This window comes from Amphibalanus amphitrite, unplaced genomic scaffold (genome assembly GCF_019059575.1).
Source record: "Amphibalanus amphitrite isolate SeventyFive unplaced genomic scaffold, NRLGWU_Aamphi_draft 000326F_arrow, whole genome shotgun sequence".
In the NCBI taxonomy this organism is placed as follows: domain Eukaryota; kingdom Metazoa; phylum Arthropoda; class Thecostraca; order Balanomorpha; family Balanidae; genus Amphibalanus; species Amphibalanus amphitrite.
The window spans coordinates 64,848-84,936 of record NW_024881821.1 but is presented as its reverse complement, the minus strand read 5'-3'; the positions used below and the strand labels follow the sequence as shown (position 1 = coordinate 84,936).

Below are 20,089 nucleotides of genomic sequence, written 5' to 3'. Positions count from 1 at the left end.
CGCGACTGAGTGTAGAGAGGAGGTTGGAGGAAGTTTGGGTGAAACTTTGGACATTCGGGCACTAGCCATTGAGACGGGAGCTAGGGTTGGTGAGAAAAAACGCAGCATTATAACATTTTATACACTTTGAGGAAATTTAAGAGATAAGCAATAAAATATCCTAGAAAAAATAGATTCAGGCATAGATAACATGATTCATGTTATATATGATTGAGGTGAAGAAAGTTTGCAAATAATTCAAAAGCAACGACATAAAATGCGATAAGCAGCATTCGTTTTGATTTTTTTTCATCGATGTGTCGGACAATGGTTTCGTTTTCAAAGCTGAAAAAGGCAGCTGATGGTTCTACACTTGGCGAAAAACGTGACTTCAGGTTGAGTCCGACCCGCGGTGACATTTATCACATGTCACCCATTCATTCATCTCACATTTTGTCCTTTTACAGTCAAATCCCATCCAATATCTCTATCCTCAGCCCGGTCCATTTCAAAAGAGCACATCTGTCCCCACCGGACAGTGCTAGCCGAGAGGGCACGGTCAGAGAAGGGCGGCGGCCGACACAAACACGCTCTCCGTCCGACCCATTCATCATGTATGTAAATGTTCGCATCATTACAGCGGCGCGACCGGGAAGGCGACACGACGCCTCACCGCCCGCACCGGGTCCCACCTTATCCGGTGGTGGACCTACTTGGGCATTCGGCACACATCGTAACGCGGGCTCGTAACGACTTCACACTTGGTGTGTGTAGTTACACGCTGTATACAGTTATACGATTAGCTATATGATGTCGAATCAGTAGGCATGGAAGCTAGTTTTAGGACGAATAGATGAACTAAGCGTAAACGTGTGAAAAACTGTTTTTGGATACAGTTCACGGTAGTTAAACCTCCGCATGAAATTGCTACAAATATGCTGATATTTACGGCTGGTATTCATTCTAAGCATATCCAATGCTTTGCGCTTTTTTAATACCCCACAGCTTTTCACGGTTTCATATACGAGCATGAGGAAAGGTCACTGCGCAGCGCTCTGAAACTCACGCAAAATATTTTGGCACCAGCATGCTGACCATTCAGATCTTCCAGTTTAGCGACAAGCACGTTTGAGCTTCTGATTGATACGCATTTTTGGAACGCTGGCCCTTGGTCGCTGATCAGCGCGTCTGATCTGCCCTGCCGACCAGCACCTTCCGAGCTGTTGACAGATTAGCACCAGTTGTGCCACTGACAAGCAACACCTTTGGGTCTTTGATCAGTGCAGCGCTACCTTTGGGCCGCAGAACAGCACCTTTGGCTACCGACCAGCACCTTTGGGCCTCTGAACACCACCTTCTGACCACAGACCACCTCTAACCAGTCTGTAACGGCAGTGCCACCCGGCCTTCGTCGGACCACCGGACCATAGCGGGCCACGCGGGGCCACCCGCAGTCCCATTTAGGCAGTCTGCTAATCAGACCAGTTTTTGGAGCGGGCCCGCTCGGCGGACAAACAGGGGCAGACAAGCGACTGGCGTTTTTTCGCCCAGTTGATTGTATCGCCGGTGAACGGGTAATACCGATCAATTGGCACTATCAGTGACAGTGTGAGACAGTGATGGAGGCGAAGACGGTGACCACAGAGACACCGTGGCGGCGGCAGAGACGCGCCAGAGACGGTGACCATAGAGAGACAGTGATAGAGGCGAACACGATGACCACAGATACAGCGGTAGCGGCGGAGACGCGCCAGAGACAGTGACCACGCCAAGACGGTGACCACAGAGACATGTGACCACAGAGACATGGTGGCGGCGGCAGAGACGCGCCCGAGACGGTGACCATAGAGAGACAGTGATGAAGACGAAGACGGTGACCACAGAGACAGCGGTGGTCGCGACAGGAAGACGGTGAATACAGAGACACAGAGACACAGCTATAGGACATCAGGAGGGCGGAGCTGCTGTGTAGGCCCAAGGAAGGGATTGTCGGACGCTTGAGAGCCATGCGCCCTAACTCAGCAAGAAGAAGGCCAAGGAAGGGAGGGGAAGACAGAGGTTGGATATAAAAGGATGATGGGATAAAGACGCAGACGAGAGGGGTAGGGAAATAAGATGATTGGGGAGATGCTAGTTGGGATATCAGACCTGAGGCCATCTTTGATTGGCTGCACGCTGGTAAAAGGGAGGGACGAAAATGCTGAAAATGTAGACAGTTCTTATCTTCATTCAAATGCTACTTTTGGACGAGTTTTTAATTTTGTCCAGGCTTCTGGAATTTAAGATTTGCGGAAAAATCGGGTGAAATGTAGAGCTTCCGATGACCATTGTTATCTCTCGATATATCAGTCATCCATACCATTGACATCCATTATAAATTGTGTGTCAAAACAAAGTGTGGCAATTCAAACAAATGAAGCAGCTATAACCAGCCATGAAGCGTAATTTACATATAAACCAAGACGACCACATGACCATGAAACTACACCGAGAAATTACCATCATTCTAACACCCATTACGTCATTTACCACCTCCGAGCCAGCACCGTTGCGACACCTAATGAGTGAGTGCCAGTGGCGTACCAACTACCAGCTACCCAGCCCCAACCCGCCTGCACTAGACGGGTGCAATTGGGGCAGTAAGGAGCCTCTACAGGGGGGGGGGGGGGGGGGGGCTCGGATCCAACGCCTGGGGCAAGCGTGGACGTCAGGTCACGTGAGAGACTGTACAACATCTAGTGCTTGGGGGCATAGGTCACGTAACTCAGTATAAAACATCCAACGCCTTGAGGGTTCACCCCGACTCCAAAGTCACGTGACTCAGTATACAACATCCAGTGCCTACGGCCACGCTCATACTCCAGGTCACGTGAGAGAGCGTACTGCATCAGGTGTTTCTGGGCTAACAGCTCTCTAGGAGTCACTGTGGCGACCGGTCTGTTTCCCGCTGGCCTTGTGGGGGATGTGGGCCTGCCGCGAGGTGTAAGGTGGATAGGTGGAGAGGTGCTGTGGACGGTGGACGGTGGACAGTGGATAGACGGGGTGGACAGTGGAGAAACTGAACGAATAGTCGACAATTCATTATTGATTTCAGATTGGATTGAGGAGTTATTTTTTATAACATTCGGTATTAAGCTGATACTGATAAGTAGCTGTTTATAACTTCAGTGGCTTGAGCGACGTGTCAAAACTTATATGTATATTGAATAATTAGCAATTAGACGTTTTCATGTGATACGTGTAATAAGCAGCTCAACACGACAATGCTAAAAATAAACAAATAAACCTAATTAAACCATTAACCAGGTTCAAAGTGTTAAACGCATAAAATCCATGACAGCAGCCCGTTACACTATCGCAAAATCCGAGCTAAAATTAAATCGCCCTTGTGATAGATGTCTCATTAATAAGCATCAATCAGGATCATTTGTAATGAGCCAAAGCCTTGCAAGTTTACGAAGAACTGGAGGCTAGTTTATCAACAGCTTAGAATGTTGATAAAGCGCTGATCACATGGGATGATTTAGCTCAGAAATATTTGTTTGTGTGCACTGCAGAAAGGATGACCGGATGCCGGGCTGAGGGGTCCTGATCTGTGGCAGGGCGTTATTCGATGGACTAAAGATCCCTAGTCAGTGAATCAAATACTGAATACCACCTTGTAGTAGGATACATGCTGTCTGCCAAGGACTGCCACCAGAAACTGTGGCGAACGTACGACTCATGTGTTACGAAATACAAATGCATTGCATCACGAGAGCACATCCACAAAATTTGTTTCATTCTATGTCAAGAAATCAATTGTAACAGCCCACGCTTATCCCTCACACACCTCGAGAAACTTTCGCAGCAGGAAAAGCCACTCACTCATAATTAGCCCAGGAAGTTACAAAATGGCGCCACACCTCAGCTCGGGCCGCAATTAAAGCGTTAGTTACACCACTCGTATGAGCTGCGGGGGTGCTGTTAATTAGCGTTTTAGTGACACTGAGACGGACTAATTTCGGCCCTGCTCACACCGGTGTCGGCTCGTCTGAGGCACGCGCGGGCGGTGGAACCGAAGAGCAGTGCACGGTCAGTTATGTGGTCTGAGGTCGAGTGGAAGTGGATGAGGGGTGGACGCATGCATACTTAGAAAGACAGTGAACTATGAGTGGGAAGCACACTTGCTTACTTCACCATATGCCGGTTGCTGAGTATAATATCACAATACGTTGGAAAAGGGCCGTTGCAGTGCCGCGTCTTGTCACGAACTTAAACTTCCCCTTTGGGCAGACAGTAGCATAACACTTCACCGCAAGACACGATCCTCATCTATTGCGATCTGAGACTATCTTGACTGACGTAGTCCACAAGACATAAGTCTTGAGTTGAAGTTGAAACCAACATCGACCTGCCAGGACAGATCTGGTTCAATCCGCCTCACTTGAAAGCAGTCATCTCCTACATACTGCATGATGACATTGCAAGTACCGAATTCAATATAAACTTCCTCAATCCTTTGATGCAGGACCAGGACGGCATTGGAAGGACCGTCGGTCGCTCAGAAAACCATTTTGCTCCAGCAACTCAGCCAAGGGTGGCCGATCTGACCAAATCACAGGGTGTGAATTGCGAGCGGAAGGGACCAGAGGTACCCAGAGCGCACCCGCCTACCTCCCCCACACCTCTGCTCGACACACCTGCCCAGGAAGATGAATAACCCGACCATCCGGCTAGGGAGAGAGGTGGCGAGCGCGGGCCATTTCTGCGCCCCTCCTCCCGGGTCATTGTGACCGCCCCGGCCGGCCCGGCAGGATCAGGCGCCGTCTGAACTGCGCTTTGTCCGCCCCGCCGGAGCCGATCTGAATACAAAGTCGGCAAAGGTCAGATTGGTGTGTCGGCCGGTGACAGTATGAGCCGTATTGACGACGTGAACGGTGACACCACAATGGGTGCCGCGGATCGCGGCCAGACACCTGCTACGGTTATTTTTGTTTACGATCCTCAGGACTGCGCCCGAGCGCGGTGCGAGGCCGATGCTATGCGACAGATCCGATCGCGGCCCGGTGTCATGAATGACACGAAAGCGATCGTGTCTTTTCAACTAATAAGCACGTGTCTGCAGAACAGCCCGTGCTACCAAGCTTGCCATTTTTCGGATTCTATCACTCGTTCCGGAGAAAAATAGCCCGGTGATTGAAAGCCAATGCATGTCTGGTTTACGCAATGAATACCAAACGAGGCAACAATGTCGATCATATCGCCGCTTCCGACGCGCGAAGCAGGCGACTTAAACCGGCCGATCGATTCAATGCGGGATTCCAATACGGATAATACTAACTGTATCGATGACGCTGAGCTAATCTTCAGAAACGTGTCTGTTGAAGACTGACAGCCGACCAATAATCCTTTCATTCTGAAAACGGATGTGCTGGTAATTAGAATTTTACGATGGAAAAGTCCACTATGGCATGCCATTAGGTTGGCTGAAAGATCAATGTTAAATATATGAATGGGATTAGTATTCAGGGACTGAAGATGTAAACAAAGTAAAGTTCAAATAAGTGAAAATGTTTCCCCGAATGAAAGCACCGTTGGTCGATTGCCGTCTGCCACCTGGCCAAGGTACTTACATGCAATGTGCAACATCAACGGACTTAAAAAAGTACGGTGTAGAATCCGGAAAGTTTTCTCGAATTTCTAGATATAGGAATACTCCTCTCTTTGCCTCCTTTGTGATGTCGTGCCATTCAAAGCTTTGTAAAGGAGCATTGGCTAGTTTTCTGCGCGGGAAACGGCGAGTTTTTATAAACTACAGACGCGGCTGGACATTTGTCTCTAATACCCCCTGAATCCACCGGTCTTCATGCATTAACTCACGGTCACCTCACCGTATCTCTTCCCTTGTATTGTGCGATGGTTCGAAATCCCTTCCCAAGGGGCTAGCATTGGACTAGCATCAGGTTTTACATGGCCGAACATGGCTGAACAAGCGATTACAAGCCTACCTCCCGCGGATATTTCTCGCCAAACATCTTCATAGCGGACACTCAAAGTTACGACTTAGACGTCTTTGGTACTTCTCAATGCATTGGACTTGCAATGCTCAGTGCTCACTGACTGCACAATGCACAGTGATCATACATAACACTGAACGTAACGGATAGATCGCAGAGATAGCAATCATCTGAAGCTTATCGTCGTAGACATTTATTGACAGGAATCTGCTTCGGCAATTTTATTGGCGACATTTATTGATAGAGGAACATGAGGTGTCTGATGCACTCGCAAACTTGGTCATCGAAACTCGTATCGATCGGTTTAGTGTTTGTGATACTGAATGGATGCCAATGACTGAGAAAGTCACCCGTCAGGATCTAAGTGTACAAGGGAACACCGCTAGCAGGGGGCTAATCCGAGGCTGGTTCGACCAGAAAGGCGCCTGTACCGCCCCGCAGCGCGAATGACCTGGGCCGAGCCCGTGGTGGCGAGGGTGCACAAATCTGCTTGGAGACCTACATAACTTCTGACATGAGATACCTTGACATGGACAACAGTGTGTGTAAGTTTTAAAAGGATAGCCATTTATAGGAACACTGTAGAAATCCAAAATACGACTACCGATCCTATATTTTAGCTCAGTATAGGTACTTGCTACACAACAAAGAAGTGAGCCAAAAATAAAAGTCACGAAATATTCGTTGTTTCAAGAAAAAAACGCATCCCTCTACTTCTGGCAGTAGCCAACTGCTGTCGGTCTCCTGAAAAGCGTCAAAGTTTTCCTTATATGGACACAATCGAGTCGTTCGTATAATATGCATGGCACGTGGAAAAATGGGCCTGTCGCCACATTTACCTAGATTGACTGCTGTCATTCGGCGACACTTTGACACGCGATGGCACGAGTCTTCCCAAATACGGACTTATTTTTAGTGTAGAAAATGAATGCGGACGTCAACGGAAAGCCCGGGTCATACAAAACCTTGCCTCGTCGTTGCTGGAAATTAAGGCGCTTCATAAGAAATCAGTGTCTTAAATGAAGATTGGTCATGGGTAACAGACTTCGTATGATGAGAATATTGCCTAGTTAAGTGCCATTTAAAAAGGCTAAGTATGATCGCGAATTTTATGATCATGAAACTTACTACTTGTTATTTGGAATTAAAATAAATGAACAGAAGCTGAAACTGGGCATTATAATCAATCAACTTCTTCAGATCAATAATATCTCAGACACAAAATATTTGTGATAAAGGAGCCGTCGAATAAATTCCCCTAGAAAATTAAGCCTGATGACTGATGACTCGTTAAAAGTTTGTCAACACAAATACTCTTCGGGTAAGCGTCATCGTCCTTCAATCCCATGGTCCCATCATTTTCAACCCACCAACCCCAAACGGTCCCACACATCTCAAACCCATCATTTCCCGCCCCACCATTCCAAACCCATCAGCATTCTCAGTGGTACGATTGGCACAACTCCACCAAAATCTGGCACGACCGATCACCAACCCGGTGTAAATGTGCCTGTCTGACAGTCATTGACGACTGGCAAAAGATGGCCGACTGATTTGTAGAGACGCTGACACCTGTGTCTGAAGCCCACACCTGGTTCAACATATCACTACCGGACGAATGATGTTCAACACTGTATCGGCGCCAAGATAAGTGGTAAAGTGCTAATTGTCTGAAGTATTTTTATGATTGTTTTGTCTAAGAAATAAGCGGTTAGTAAATATACGATCGGTAAGCAATAGACTATTTGTTTGGGTATAATTTGCAAGCTTAGTTAAAATGAGCTTGACGCACATTCTGGGCAATGAAATTCGAATCGTGCCAGTCAATACCGCAACCAGAAACAGCAAATTACCACCAACTATTTGCCCGCTACCAATCAAGGTTTCAGCAATTTCTTGTTTGTTCCAGAAATGCATCACTGCTGCAAAAATATTTTGTCAATCTTCTTTTTTAAAAAGATGAGACATTTCAGTTAGCAGTCTGCTCCTCCCCAATCCTGCGGAACGCGATCACGTTTTCTGCCTCATTCGATGTGGAATGTTTTGGTGACCGTAGCCTTCTTAATTAGGTTGCGTGAGGACAGCGTTTCAACACGTCACGAAGGAACTTCAAAAAATTGAACGGTCTACCTGGGAGCTGAAACGTCAAAAGCTATTCTCCCTTTGTATTCATTGTCACTGAAAAACAATGGAAACACAAAAGGACACCACCTGAGCAAATTCTAGGACATGTTTTTCAAACATATTGAAGGCGTCATTTCAAGATAACCGCCAATGTTATGCTGATCTATTACGTACTTACATATCATGCCGTATCCGTAAATAGGCCGGTGTTCTTATAAGTTCCATTATTTACCCAGTTTTTTTTTTTCGACGCATGCCTTCAATGGAGTGAATAAATATAGCATCAGTTTTACATCGTATTCCTATGCTCCACTGATCATTCATTACCTTTTACCTTTCCTTTACGTGTTGTACATTGCATACCGCCTCTTGTTTGTGGACGAAGTTGCTTCCACCAAAATACAATGATTTTCCTGGTGCTGAAGGAATTTGTGTGATATAAAAAGCCGCTCTCGTCATGTGTTTCGTAACGAGAGTAAAAAAACAATGAAGCTGAACATTGAAATGAAGACGATTGATTTGGTTACGAAGACGATGTAATGAATAACACAAATCCAGTAGATGAATGATAAGTGTACGCCAACTTCATTCAATCCATGCATATTCATGCTTTGTCTGGCTTAGTTCAATCGTAAATTACGATTGAACTAAGCCGTGCGATTCGTAATATTCTTAGGTGATATGCTTCAACATAACAAAGCAGCCTATGCTCATGGGACGGAATAATGCTAAATGGATAAAATTAATCCCTTGAGGCATAATATTATGTCATGAAATTCACAGCTTCCATGTTAAAATGTTTAATTTTTGTCGACGGCTCTGATAAACACAAATTTGAGCTTGCTGCGATTTTATTAGCACTAAGGTAAAAAATAATAAAACATGAGGGGATGCGTCTAAACAGGCGTCTAAACAGCCTACTTTCTGGCAGCGAAAGTGCATGCAGAAGGCTCTCAAACATCCCGAAACAGCCAGGCCACGCCACAGCAGACCGTCATCCAACGCCACGTGCACCAGCAAGGTCACGTCTGAGACCCAATCAGCCGAACGAAGAGCCAGTCCCACAATCGACGCTTCATTGACAGCCAATCCCCGGTGCTCAGATTGTATTCACAGCCCGGCCCGAGAACTCAGCACATAAATCGTACGCGGCTCGAGACATAAATGGTCGACGTCTTTCGCGTCGGCTCATTCCCGATTCGGACGGTCATTATTCACAGGGAGGCCGAGATGTATGTAGGTACGAGCTGACGTAGACACGGAGCAGACGTGTTCTGTGCTAGGCTAGAGGTAAGAGAAGAAGGCAAAGGGAGATAGGTGCGAAGCAGACACGCTCTGTGTTGGGCGAAGGACCTTAAGGTCGGAGACGGCTGGTGGAGATCCTAAATAAGATCTGTTCCAAGAGTTCAAAAGGATGTAACTGGGACTGAATGGGTGCCAGATTTAATTGTTTTTAAGCGGTCGATAGCTTTTATTTTGCACACGTCACATGTGCACAACGCAATGAAGACGGTTCATAGAGACACGGTGCAAACGTGCAAGCGTTCAACGTGCTATTTTGACTTGTGGAAGTGACCATATTATTCAAGCCTGCTGCCCCCTAATGGCATCGAAAGTTTGGATGCAATCAGGGCAGCTGCTCTAAGAATAGAGCGCTGAACCGTGCACGTGCGCACCGCACAAGCTGCCCCCGTGCGCAACGCTGACGCATTAGCATGCGTTCCATGAAGGCGCTTCACCTCAGACAGAAATTCGGTGTTATCAGTCAACATGGAGTCAGTTGAAGACACGACGTACGCGGAATTACATATTCTGACACTACTGACCCAGCACTCTGACAGCGCTGATCAGTCACTACACGTGTCATGACACGTGACATTACAAGTGTCATGACACGACCTCACCCAGACGTACCGACAGTAGTTGGTAGAAGGGATAAGACCAGCCTACACAGATGATCACTTGTTAAACAGATGTACGATTGCGGATAGTTCAGACATCCAAAGCCACTATAAGCTGGCCAGGGCAGGATCAGAGTCCCGCTTTTCAAAAGTTCACCCCCGACCTAGGCGTGATTTCAGTTGAATATGTGCGTGCAATGTACATTCTTATGAAATTTTAATAATTTTTACACACAAATTTATGTGTGATGAATTTCAGTACACCTGTAAAACGTGGACAGCGCGTCCAATATGTATATTTTCGACTTTCAATTCCAGCACATACAATAAAATGTATAATGAGGCGAAACTTAACTACAGTCGGCACAGCACAGGTGTGGAATTCAATTCAATATTCATCCAGATAGGTCGTGATTCCCAGCCAGGTGCAAATATGCATGATTTTAGAGGCCCCACGAATTCCAATTGGTGCCGAACATAAATTATTATCCGTAACAATGTCAAGCTATAAAATGCTGGAAGGCGAAACTAGTGTTTCAACGTGTTTCAATGTGTACAGCACGTCTATATGCTTGATTAAATCACGCAAGCAATGTGTAATTTCGTAGAAATACCTACATATATGCGGAATAACAAATGCTCGCACAATCGAAGAAAAATGTCACAAATATTCAGCACCCATTGTTGATGCTATTTACACTTTTTGACACGACTGAATGCGCAAATCTGGATATCCGGATAGTAGGATAATCCGGATCCACTATCCCGGATAACCCACGGATAGTTCACGGATGATTGCACCTGTCTTGGACCGACTGATGTGAATCACTGTCAAGCCAAACCTCTGACGCTCTCACTCGCCAGCACTAGCTTCCTGCAGCATGCAACGCGATTCCCGCTTGTTGCATTAGCAAGCGCCGACGAAAAGATGCATAAAAGTGTATCCTGCGGAACGTGTTTTTCCATGATACATGATCGTTCCTTCACAACTAGTGGCTGGTTAACATTTATTGCGTCTGCCTCACAAGCGTCCGATACATGATCGCAGGTTTTGCAACCGGCAACAGGTGTTCGGGGCACGGTTGACACGCGGTTCGCGTTAACGCGCCGCATTTTTGATCCATGAAAAAGAATTAAAACTTGAATGGCAATGCACACACCCAGCATTAACAGCTTTTCATGCAGCGCGGGGGATGTCAGTGACAACCGATTCGTTTTTTCGTGTCACTTTGATTTATTATTAGCATCACAGCCGGAACTGGGAAGGCTGTGACATTGCTCACCTCACGCTATGAGCAATGAGCATCACTGACCGTTGGCCATTGACCACTGACTACTGGTCAGCCGCCACCTGCAGGAGGCGAGCCCTCCTTCCCAGTCGCTCTCTCACGCTCTCATACTGCACACACCATGGCACCTGGCAGGGCCGGAAGCCGACAGACAACCGATCAGGCACGACATAGTCCCTCACCACGGCGAGCCGGTAGATGGAATCATCACGGCGCTGCATCTGCATATATAGGCTAGGTAGCGTGAGAGCCGGTGAGAGACAGGCTCTCGTGGCTGTCGGCAGGGAGCTACAGCGTGCTACAGCGAGCTGCTACAGCGCTGAACAAGAAGTCTGTACAATGAACATATCGGGGTTGACGCCTGTGGACGCCAAAGTTTTGTTTGCATCGGATGAAGTACATGAATATTTGTTTTCCGTCAATCGGCATAGCATGAATTGCAGCGTGTGAGACTTCATAATGCCCCTCGGTAGACTTGACTGAGGAAACAGTCCTTGAAAGTCGAAATCAAGCCAAATAAAATCGAGAAGCGGGAAACGCCTTTTCTCATGAACGAAGCTACCTAGCTCTTGACGGGATGAGATGTTTGAAGGTCCCGAGTCGAGCACACGCCTAATTAAGATGTTAAAGAACTCTCATAGCAGTCATTTTCGTAGTAATATGTAGAAGTTGCATAGTTTGTGCTCAAGTTTGGAGCTAAAATTTGCTTAATTAAAGCATAACGGTCTCCGATTCCATGCAGCATTGCTGATCATCAGCCTCCCGTTGAGCATTGGCCAAGTTTTCAGAGATGCCAAGCTGACGTATAGACTCAGCTGTTTGTCACATATTTTCACCACAGACTATTGCCGCACCCATCCACCATCCTGTTCGTCGTTAATCGTTCCGTTTTTGGAATCAACCGGATATTATCCCGGTAGCCAAATGTCATTTGCGCGAGCTGAGGAAGCCAGCTTAAATCAGACACAGGGTCAGCCCAGACGAGACGATCACTAACTCTGAGGGAGATGTCGCAATCTAACCCACCGGAAATGAAAAGCGAAAAATAAAAAGAAGCTCAAGCTGGGTCAGTTAGTGAACGCCAGACGCCGGGCAAGGTCGCCTTTCAGGATAGGTTTGCTGAGAGATAATCTTCGCCTAAGAATTGTTCACGAGATCCAGTGTTCAGGAATGTATTTTAGGATGACGTTCATTTTAAAATCTATACAAATAGGTAGGGTTAATTATTAATTAATTAAAATGAAACACACACCGGAAACGTGATGCTAATATCAAAAACATGTATAAGAGTAAAGAAAAGACCATCGCAAACCGTTTGGGCGAATGCCCGTGTGTTTGACGAACTTCAAAGCAGCAGGGCGGCAATTACAAAGACAGGTATGCCGTACGGGGATCATAATCACTGAAGACTGAGCAGGCGCCCGAGCGGCGGTCTGTCTTGTCGGAATCTCTAGTCGCATTGAGACGCGTCGGTCGCACCGCACGCTGTTTGAAGAACACAGAGCGGACCACGGTAGGATTAAACAGGGAACCGCACAGAACCACAGTGGACTATAGAGGACCACAGAGGACCGCACAGAACCACGGTTAGCCCTCGCCCGCACATGCCATTTTCCCATCCTAGAACGCACATGGGGGTGGTTGCCACCCCCCGCGCCATTTCGTTCCTGTTGGAGATAGAGCTTAGCAGTAAAGACCAAAAAGATTCTTTGGGAAGAGACGAATCCAATGATACCCAGTTTTACCTTCTCAGGTCATTCATTGACCTTCCAGGTCAGGTCAAACTAAAAAATGTTGCTGTTTTGGGTCACCGTTGGATATCAAGTGCGCTGCTTATCAAATACCGATGACGATGCTGTTTTCTGGTGCCAAGCCAGCTAGAACCTCTTTGTCACACTATCCGACCAGAATTTTGCTGCTGAGGTCATTTCAGGTCAAGTTAGGTCAAGGTCAATTATATGTGTTTATATGTGTTTGTACACTCGGGGGCAGATTGATGTTCCACAACTCTTTATCCACCGGGTTCCTATGGCTCAGCATTGGCAGCAGCCGCCTGGTACCGGTAGACTGTGCCGCTTCACTTGCTTGTCAAGCGGCACAGCCTACCCACCTGTATGAAACCGGTCTGGGTCGGTGGCTGGAAGGCGATGTGGGCCGCCTGTGACGTCAGCGCAGCGGTGAGGGCCGAGCCCGGAGGCATGGCTCGGGTCGGCGCGGCGCGGCGGCTGGCGAGGACTGGGGAGTGAGGTGGGGTGGGAGCACGGACATCGCGTGGCTGAGCGAGTGTAGTTAACTTTCGCATCTCAAGGCGCCAATTATTCTACCTAACAATTGTGCTAAAGCAGTTGTTAAAATGTCCTATCCCCAAGACAGCGCCTATCATCATACTTGCCATGCACATTACGACACACTTAAGCGTGGCAATGGGACAGCCGATAGAACTTATGTCAATTGTCACTCGTGCATCGAGGTGCGGAGCTATATTAGTAAGTATTAGTAAGTATTAGTAGTAGTAGTAAGTATTAGTAGTATATATTAGTAAGTATTAGTATAGTAGTATATTAGTATATTAAGGCCTTGATTGAGCAGATTGGTGTCTATTGTTTCGCACGGCAATCGTCCAGAGACGTGGGAACTGGGGGTTATGAGTAGTGCCGCAGCCAACGCTCCAATTTAAAGCGATTATTACTGTTGCTCTAATATGTGTTCGCAGCCTCCAATAGCAAACCATTCCAACTAGGAGCCAAAAAGTCGGCCACTCAGGGGGGTTCGAGCCGGGCTTCTCCCACCGGCCAATTCACGACACGAGCGTTCATCCACTGAGCTACCGAGAATGATCCTCGTCCGCACAAAACAAAATGACATTCACCCGCTGACCGCCAATGACAGTATTGTGACATTTGATCGCGTTTGACCGCGGCGGGTGGTCGCTGGTTTCGGCAGCTCAGTGGATACATGCTAGCGTCGTGGGGTGACCGGTTGGAGAAACCCGGTTCGAACCGTCCCAGGTGCGCGACTTATTTTTTCCTAGATGGAACGGTTTGCTATTGGTGGCTGCGACCACACATTAGAGGAACATAAGAGTTGGGACGCCGCGCTATCCAAAAACCCCAGTTCCCACGTCTCTGGACGATTAATGTGCGAAATAATAGACACCAATGAGCTCAATCAAGGCCTTAATACATATCTGTTAAAAGCAATGTAGCTCCGCAACTCGATGCACGTGTGATATAAATTCTATCGGCTGTCCCAATGTCACGTTTAAGTGTGTCGTAATGTGCATGGCAAGTATGATGATAGGCGCTGTCTTGGGGATAGGACATTTTAACAACTGCTTTAGCACAATTGTTAGGTAGAATAATTGGCGCCTTGAGACGCGAAAGTTAACTACACTCGCTCAGCCGCGCGATGGTCCGTGCTCCCACCCCACCTCACTCCCCAGCCCTCGCCAGACGCCGCGCCGCGCCGACCCGAGCCATGCCTCCGGGCTCGGCCCTCACCGCTGCGCTGACGTCACAGGCGGCCCACATCGCCTTACAGCCACCGACCCAGACCGGTGGCATACGGTGTGGGTAGGCTGTGCCGCTTGACAAGTAAGTGAAGCGGCACAGTCTACCGGTACCAGGCGGCTGCTGCCAATGCTGAGCCATAGGAACCCGGTGGATAAAGAGTTGTGGAACATCAATCTGCCCCCGAGTGTATGTCTGTGTGTGTCTGTGTGTATACTGATGTGTGCACCGATTGTTTTTGGGTCCATATCACATGAAATCATGATCTGAGAAGCTTTTACCAAAAATGCAGTCAAAAAACTTCACAAAAAGTAAATTCAGCTTGCCTAAAACGCAATTATCTTAGATGACCTAGGTTGACCTTGACCCTGACCTTGACCCCTGTACATCGTCGAACAACATGTTCCATGATAGGTGGGAGGTAAGACTGGCAAAAAAGGCCGAAATCAGGGTGTCAAAAGCTCACAAGGCCCATGGCAAACGCAAGATGTTGATAATTGGCCATTTGGGTCATGACATGACCTGAAAAACAAGGTCATATCTCCGAAGCCAAAAATCACAGAAACTTGAAATTTTCAGTGGACATCAAGAAAGGATAGACGAGCAGCTATACGAAAAATCAGCCTTCTAGCTCTAAAAATGTTGAGTGCAGAGCAGAAAGACTGCCTGGGGGGGGGGGGTGGCAACCACCCCCCCCCCCATGTGCGGGCGAGGGTTAGACCGCACAGAACCGCGCAGGACCACAGAGGCACGGGGTGTGCGCAGGTGGCCCATACAGGGACGAGTCGCTCCGCCCGGCCGCCCGCCGCCGTCCGCGCCGCCCGGGCCGGACCGAACCTTTCGCCGGGACCGAGCCGGCCAGCAACAAAAGGGCCGCGTAGACCGGTGATCAAGGGAAAGGGGGAGTGTGGGTGGCCGGCCGGCGGAAACGAACACCTGGGACTGCCACCGTCCCAGCAGGGGGGGGGGGGACAGACCGAGCGGGTACGGACCCGAGACGGATTGTCTCACAGACGGCGCGGCGGCGGCGGCGGCGGCGGCGGCGGCGGGGCTCTGGGGTGTCGTTTTCACACCCCGGTGACGGCGGCTACCTGAGAGGAGGGACGGTGCCTCACAGCGGGAGGGCGAAGGGTACGGTGATCAGGACCGACGAGGAATGTGTGTCTGTGTGTCTGTGTGTCCCTCGGTAAATGCCTGACAGATCTACCGGCCTGGGATCTACGCGAGTAGCAATTTCGCATGAGCGCGCTCATTAGTTCCAGATGTTTACGAAGGAGGACGCTGCCTCCGCGACACATTTTTACTGATTATTCAAGAAATTATTTCTCTATATCAGCTAGTCGAAGCTATTGTCACTGGTCAGGGAGAACGAGTGTGGTTATAACTAGTCCTTATAACAGGCAGCCTCTAGATTGAAGCCTGCAACACATCCACAAAGTGATAACGGAAGGTTGCTATTCATTTGTTAGAAGCACTGTTCGTTGAAATTGTGCTTTCCTATTGAAAAACAAGACAGAGTTCTTGGAATTTTTGGCAAAAGATGCCGGAGTATTTCGGGATTTCGGCTGCTGGCGGCCGACATTTGCGCGTACCGCCGAACTCACCTTTACATTCGTTGGCCGCCTGGTCGGTGGCGCGTCCCCAGGGCCGGTCAAAGTGGAACGGTTTGCATCTCTCGCAGTCTCTTCCCGCCGTGTTGTGCTTACACTCACAGACCAGCTCTCCGGAGCCGTCTCGAATGCAGCGCGATGCGTGCCCGTTACACTTGCAGCGGCCGCCGACAGAGAGGTCGGACATGGCGTAAAAATCGCTACCCGTCTCGGAAGTCGTCTCTGAAGTGTAGGAGTCCAGCAGGGAGATGGTGTTGTCGGCAACTGAGTCAGGGCCGGAGCGTGGTGTCGTGCTCATAACTGACGGTAGCAGGTTCAGAGACCCGGCTGAAGATGGTGTCGGGTGAGGTCGGGTTAGCTCAACACGGATATCCGTGGCAGTGATCCAGTCTTGGAGAATAGGACTGTGTTCGAGCTGATAGGCGCTTGGACGGCCTTCTAACGTGCTGAACGCAACTCTTCCTCCGGCCCGACCTCCAGACATTGGCGTTGGCTCACAGAGAGGTTCCTGTTCGTTAGCACGCGTGATGGCCGCTCGTTCAGGACGACCATATACCCCACGACAATCCGAGCTGTAGTACTGAAACGGCTGCCACGAGCGACCATAATCCATAGACTTGAAGATAGCCAGTGAGTCAGGTCGCCTCCCACAAAACTGTAGGCTGATGTATGTCAACTCATACTTCTTTCCAAGCGAGAGAGTAAGCGTGACGGCTGAGTCGTTTACCGGCAGCGCAGCGCTTTGCCAACAGGTTAAATTACTCGGGTTGTTGAGGTCAGTCAGATGTGAAGGAGGGTGAGCACGTGCTGGTGTTGACGCGTCACAGATTTGACATTCCGCTGGCTCGCCGTCAGCTCTTGTACACAGCTGCTCGGGCTGAGATCCACAAGTAGAAGATACGCTGAGTTGTTGACCGAATGCGGCGTTCACGAAGTCAGGCACGCATCTCTGCGGCTGGCGGACTGTTTCGTCCATGCAGGCATCGGCCGGTGGTGGTGGCATCTTTGGAGAGAAGAGCATGAAAGAGCGACCACCTCGAGCGGGCTCGGAGAAACCGGGAGAGACGAGGAAGGCCAGAAGAAGCAGCTCCGGGGTCTTCATGGTGAGGCCAGAAGAGCGCACGTCTCGATAGTCCGTATTCACTGAGTCTGGCCAGAGAAGGTCCACTTAAATTCGCAAATGACGGTGATAGTTTGATATCGTACGTTTAGAGTTTGGAATTCACAGTTTTTAGGAGATACGGCTAAATGGATTCCGGTATACCGTCTTCGAATCACTGATAAACTCACTAGACGCAAAGTTTGAGGGCACCGATCGTTCACTCTCTGAACAGTTGCTCAGCGGGAGCTCTCAGCACTGTGCTTTGCCTCCACTTCTCACTCAATCATCTCACCGTCCTTCTCACACCAAGTCCACCATATCACCTTCCGTCCGCACTCCTCACCAGTCCTCGTCCGAGCCGACTCGCGAAAACCGCCCGACGAGCCGCCGTCGGCCCCGCCGACCGACCGTCGCAATCGACGATACCCTACCGCACGCGACGATGCCCCGGAGCGTATCGTCGACGTGTCCCCCTCGCGGACACTAATCCCGAACTGACACCGCGCCGTCTCGGAGGCAGACAGGCCGCCACGCGACCTCAGCGCCGCCCAGCGGCAGGAGGGAGAACTAACCCGCCCGTCGCCTCGGCTGGGGTTAATTGGGTTTTTGTTGCGTTCAAGGTGTGAGTCTGATAGGCATGGAGGCAGGGCGGTGTGGCATGCGATGCCTTTCCTCTTTGTGCCCAGAGGGGACGGGAGGCGTGGTCTTGCCGGTGTAATGTGATTGGACTGTAGCCCGAAGTGGGTAGAGTGATCTGAACGGTGGGTAGAGTGATCTGAACGGTAGGTGACAAAGAGTTCATCTTTTATACATAATTTGCCATGTCGATTGGCATCACTGGTAAACAGTCCCTGTCTGGTGGTTCCTTACCTTTCACCAGGCAGCCAGTGAAGAACATCTCAATATGAGCGCTACTCTCCGGGATGACCATTTGAGCGGTTAGTTGGCCAGTCCTTCAGGACAGGGTTTACTACCCCTGCGGCGCACTATTCGGTGGTCGCATCATTCCAAATGTCTCCCTCCTTTGCTTTGGAAATGATCCAATTTGCTTTGTGTGGTGACCCGTGGTAGCAATCAAGATTGAAATCAAGCCAGGTGGTCGGTGAGCAGAGCGGACCGTTAATGGCTATATAATATGGCGATACGTCGAGCACGTTTTTTAATTTATCCCCTCTGCACATCATTCGTATGTCTCTATTTGGTCAAAGAAGCCAGACCTGCGCATCAAATTCTCCTCCCTGTGAGTTCTCGCACTGGAGAGCCCGTCCGTGCAACTCTGATGAACTTATACAAAATGACCATCGCCTACTGTGATATTTTTATAAGAATTAATCGGATCGAACATCAGTCCCGTTTGTTGTCTAGGTTGGTTAACGGCTGCTTGAATCTATGTCCCGCGACCCACACGACCCACCCAGCTCTTTCCGTCAAACCGTGGCGGCGTTTGACGGTTGAATTTATGTCCCGTGACATTTATACATTGAACCAACCACCACGTGGCTGGAGGGCTGTCTTTGTGTCCCTCCCTAAAAACTCGAGTAAAAAGAGGGTAAAAACTCGAAAAATAACAGTTTTTACAAAATAGTTTTTTTTCTGTAGCAACTTTTGACTCAAGAAAAAGACTGCATTAATTTTGCCAGCATCGTGTTCCTCTCGTCGCGACGCGTCGAATGAATTATAATTTGACCTCAGGTCAAGGTTATGACCTGACCAGAAGAGGACATGTTGCGTATCAGTCGATCCGTATCGTCGACCTGAACACAGCTAATGTGTTTTCATCGCTCTAGCAAGCCTCTATCAAAAGTTATTAGTGAAAAACTGTTGGATGTCGTGACCTGAGATGACCTTATGGAAACAAAGAGGGGTCACAGCTGCCATTTTCCAATTCTGCATGTCATGTTTACTTCTAATTCAGTGTTTGAGTGTTTAGAATGACGTTCGTCCAAAATTGAGGCGCCAGTCAATTTTCTCCCATTGACTTATAACGGAGAGATCTCAAAACTGACCTGACCTTAGGTCAACGATAAAAAATCCAAGGGACAAATTTTGACTGTTTCACGTGACAAGCATTCTAACTTTTTATCAGGTAAGGTCACTAGACGTGACCTGGTGACCTGACCTTGAGAGACCTGGGTTTAAAATTTTCACAAGTGCGGAAAATATGTATGAATAGGCGTGCAGAAAACGGCAGCTCTCCACGTCGCCGTTTTTAGATATATGCAAAAAAACGCGTAGGGGGCGTCCAAACACCCCCGGCCCAGGTTAAAAAAAGAGTCCTGAGTCAAATGGCACAATTGTTACATGCTATCTGTATGCATGTAAATATTTCGGTTGATTATACATCTGGCTGAAGAATATGAAACGTAGCTTTGCAGAGGTTTAGAGGAGGTCGAGTATCGTCGTTTTTCACGGCTGAACAGAGGGAGAAGGGAGCCAGCACCGCCTCACAGCTATCCTGTGTCGGTCTGAGCAGACTACCTCACCCAAATGAGCTAGAGAGCTTGCTCGAGTTGGCAAAGATGAGAGAACAAGTTGACCAGGACAGACCAAGGAGAAAAGTAGCTAATATGAAGGTG

General features: G+C 48.7%; 2 protein-coding genes across 3 annotated transcripts in view; both read right to left on the bottom strand.

Moving 5' to 3' along the window:
• LOC122388543 (netrin-1-like) overlaps positions 1–18,012 on the bottom strand; it is an 80,002-nt gene extending 61,990 nt beyond the window's left edge. Inside the window, exon 1 of the mRNA XM_043379741.1 lies at positions 16,406–18,012. Within this exon, the coding sequence (XP_043235676.1) occupies positions 16,406–17,513 (1,108 nt within the window). The 5' untranslated portion in view covers positions 17,514–18,012. The remainder of the gene's footprint in view (positions 1–16,405) is intronic.
• The window catches only part of LOC122388541 (zinc finger protein 250-like), a 34,843-nt gene that overhangs the window by 5,187 nt on the left and 9,567 nt on the right, over positions 1–20,089 (bottom strand). The window lies entirely within an intron of this gene.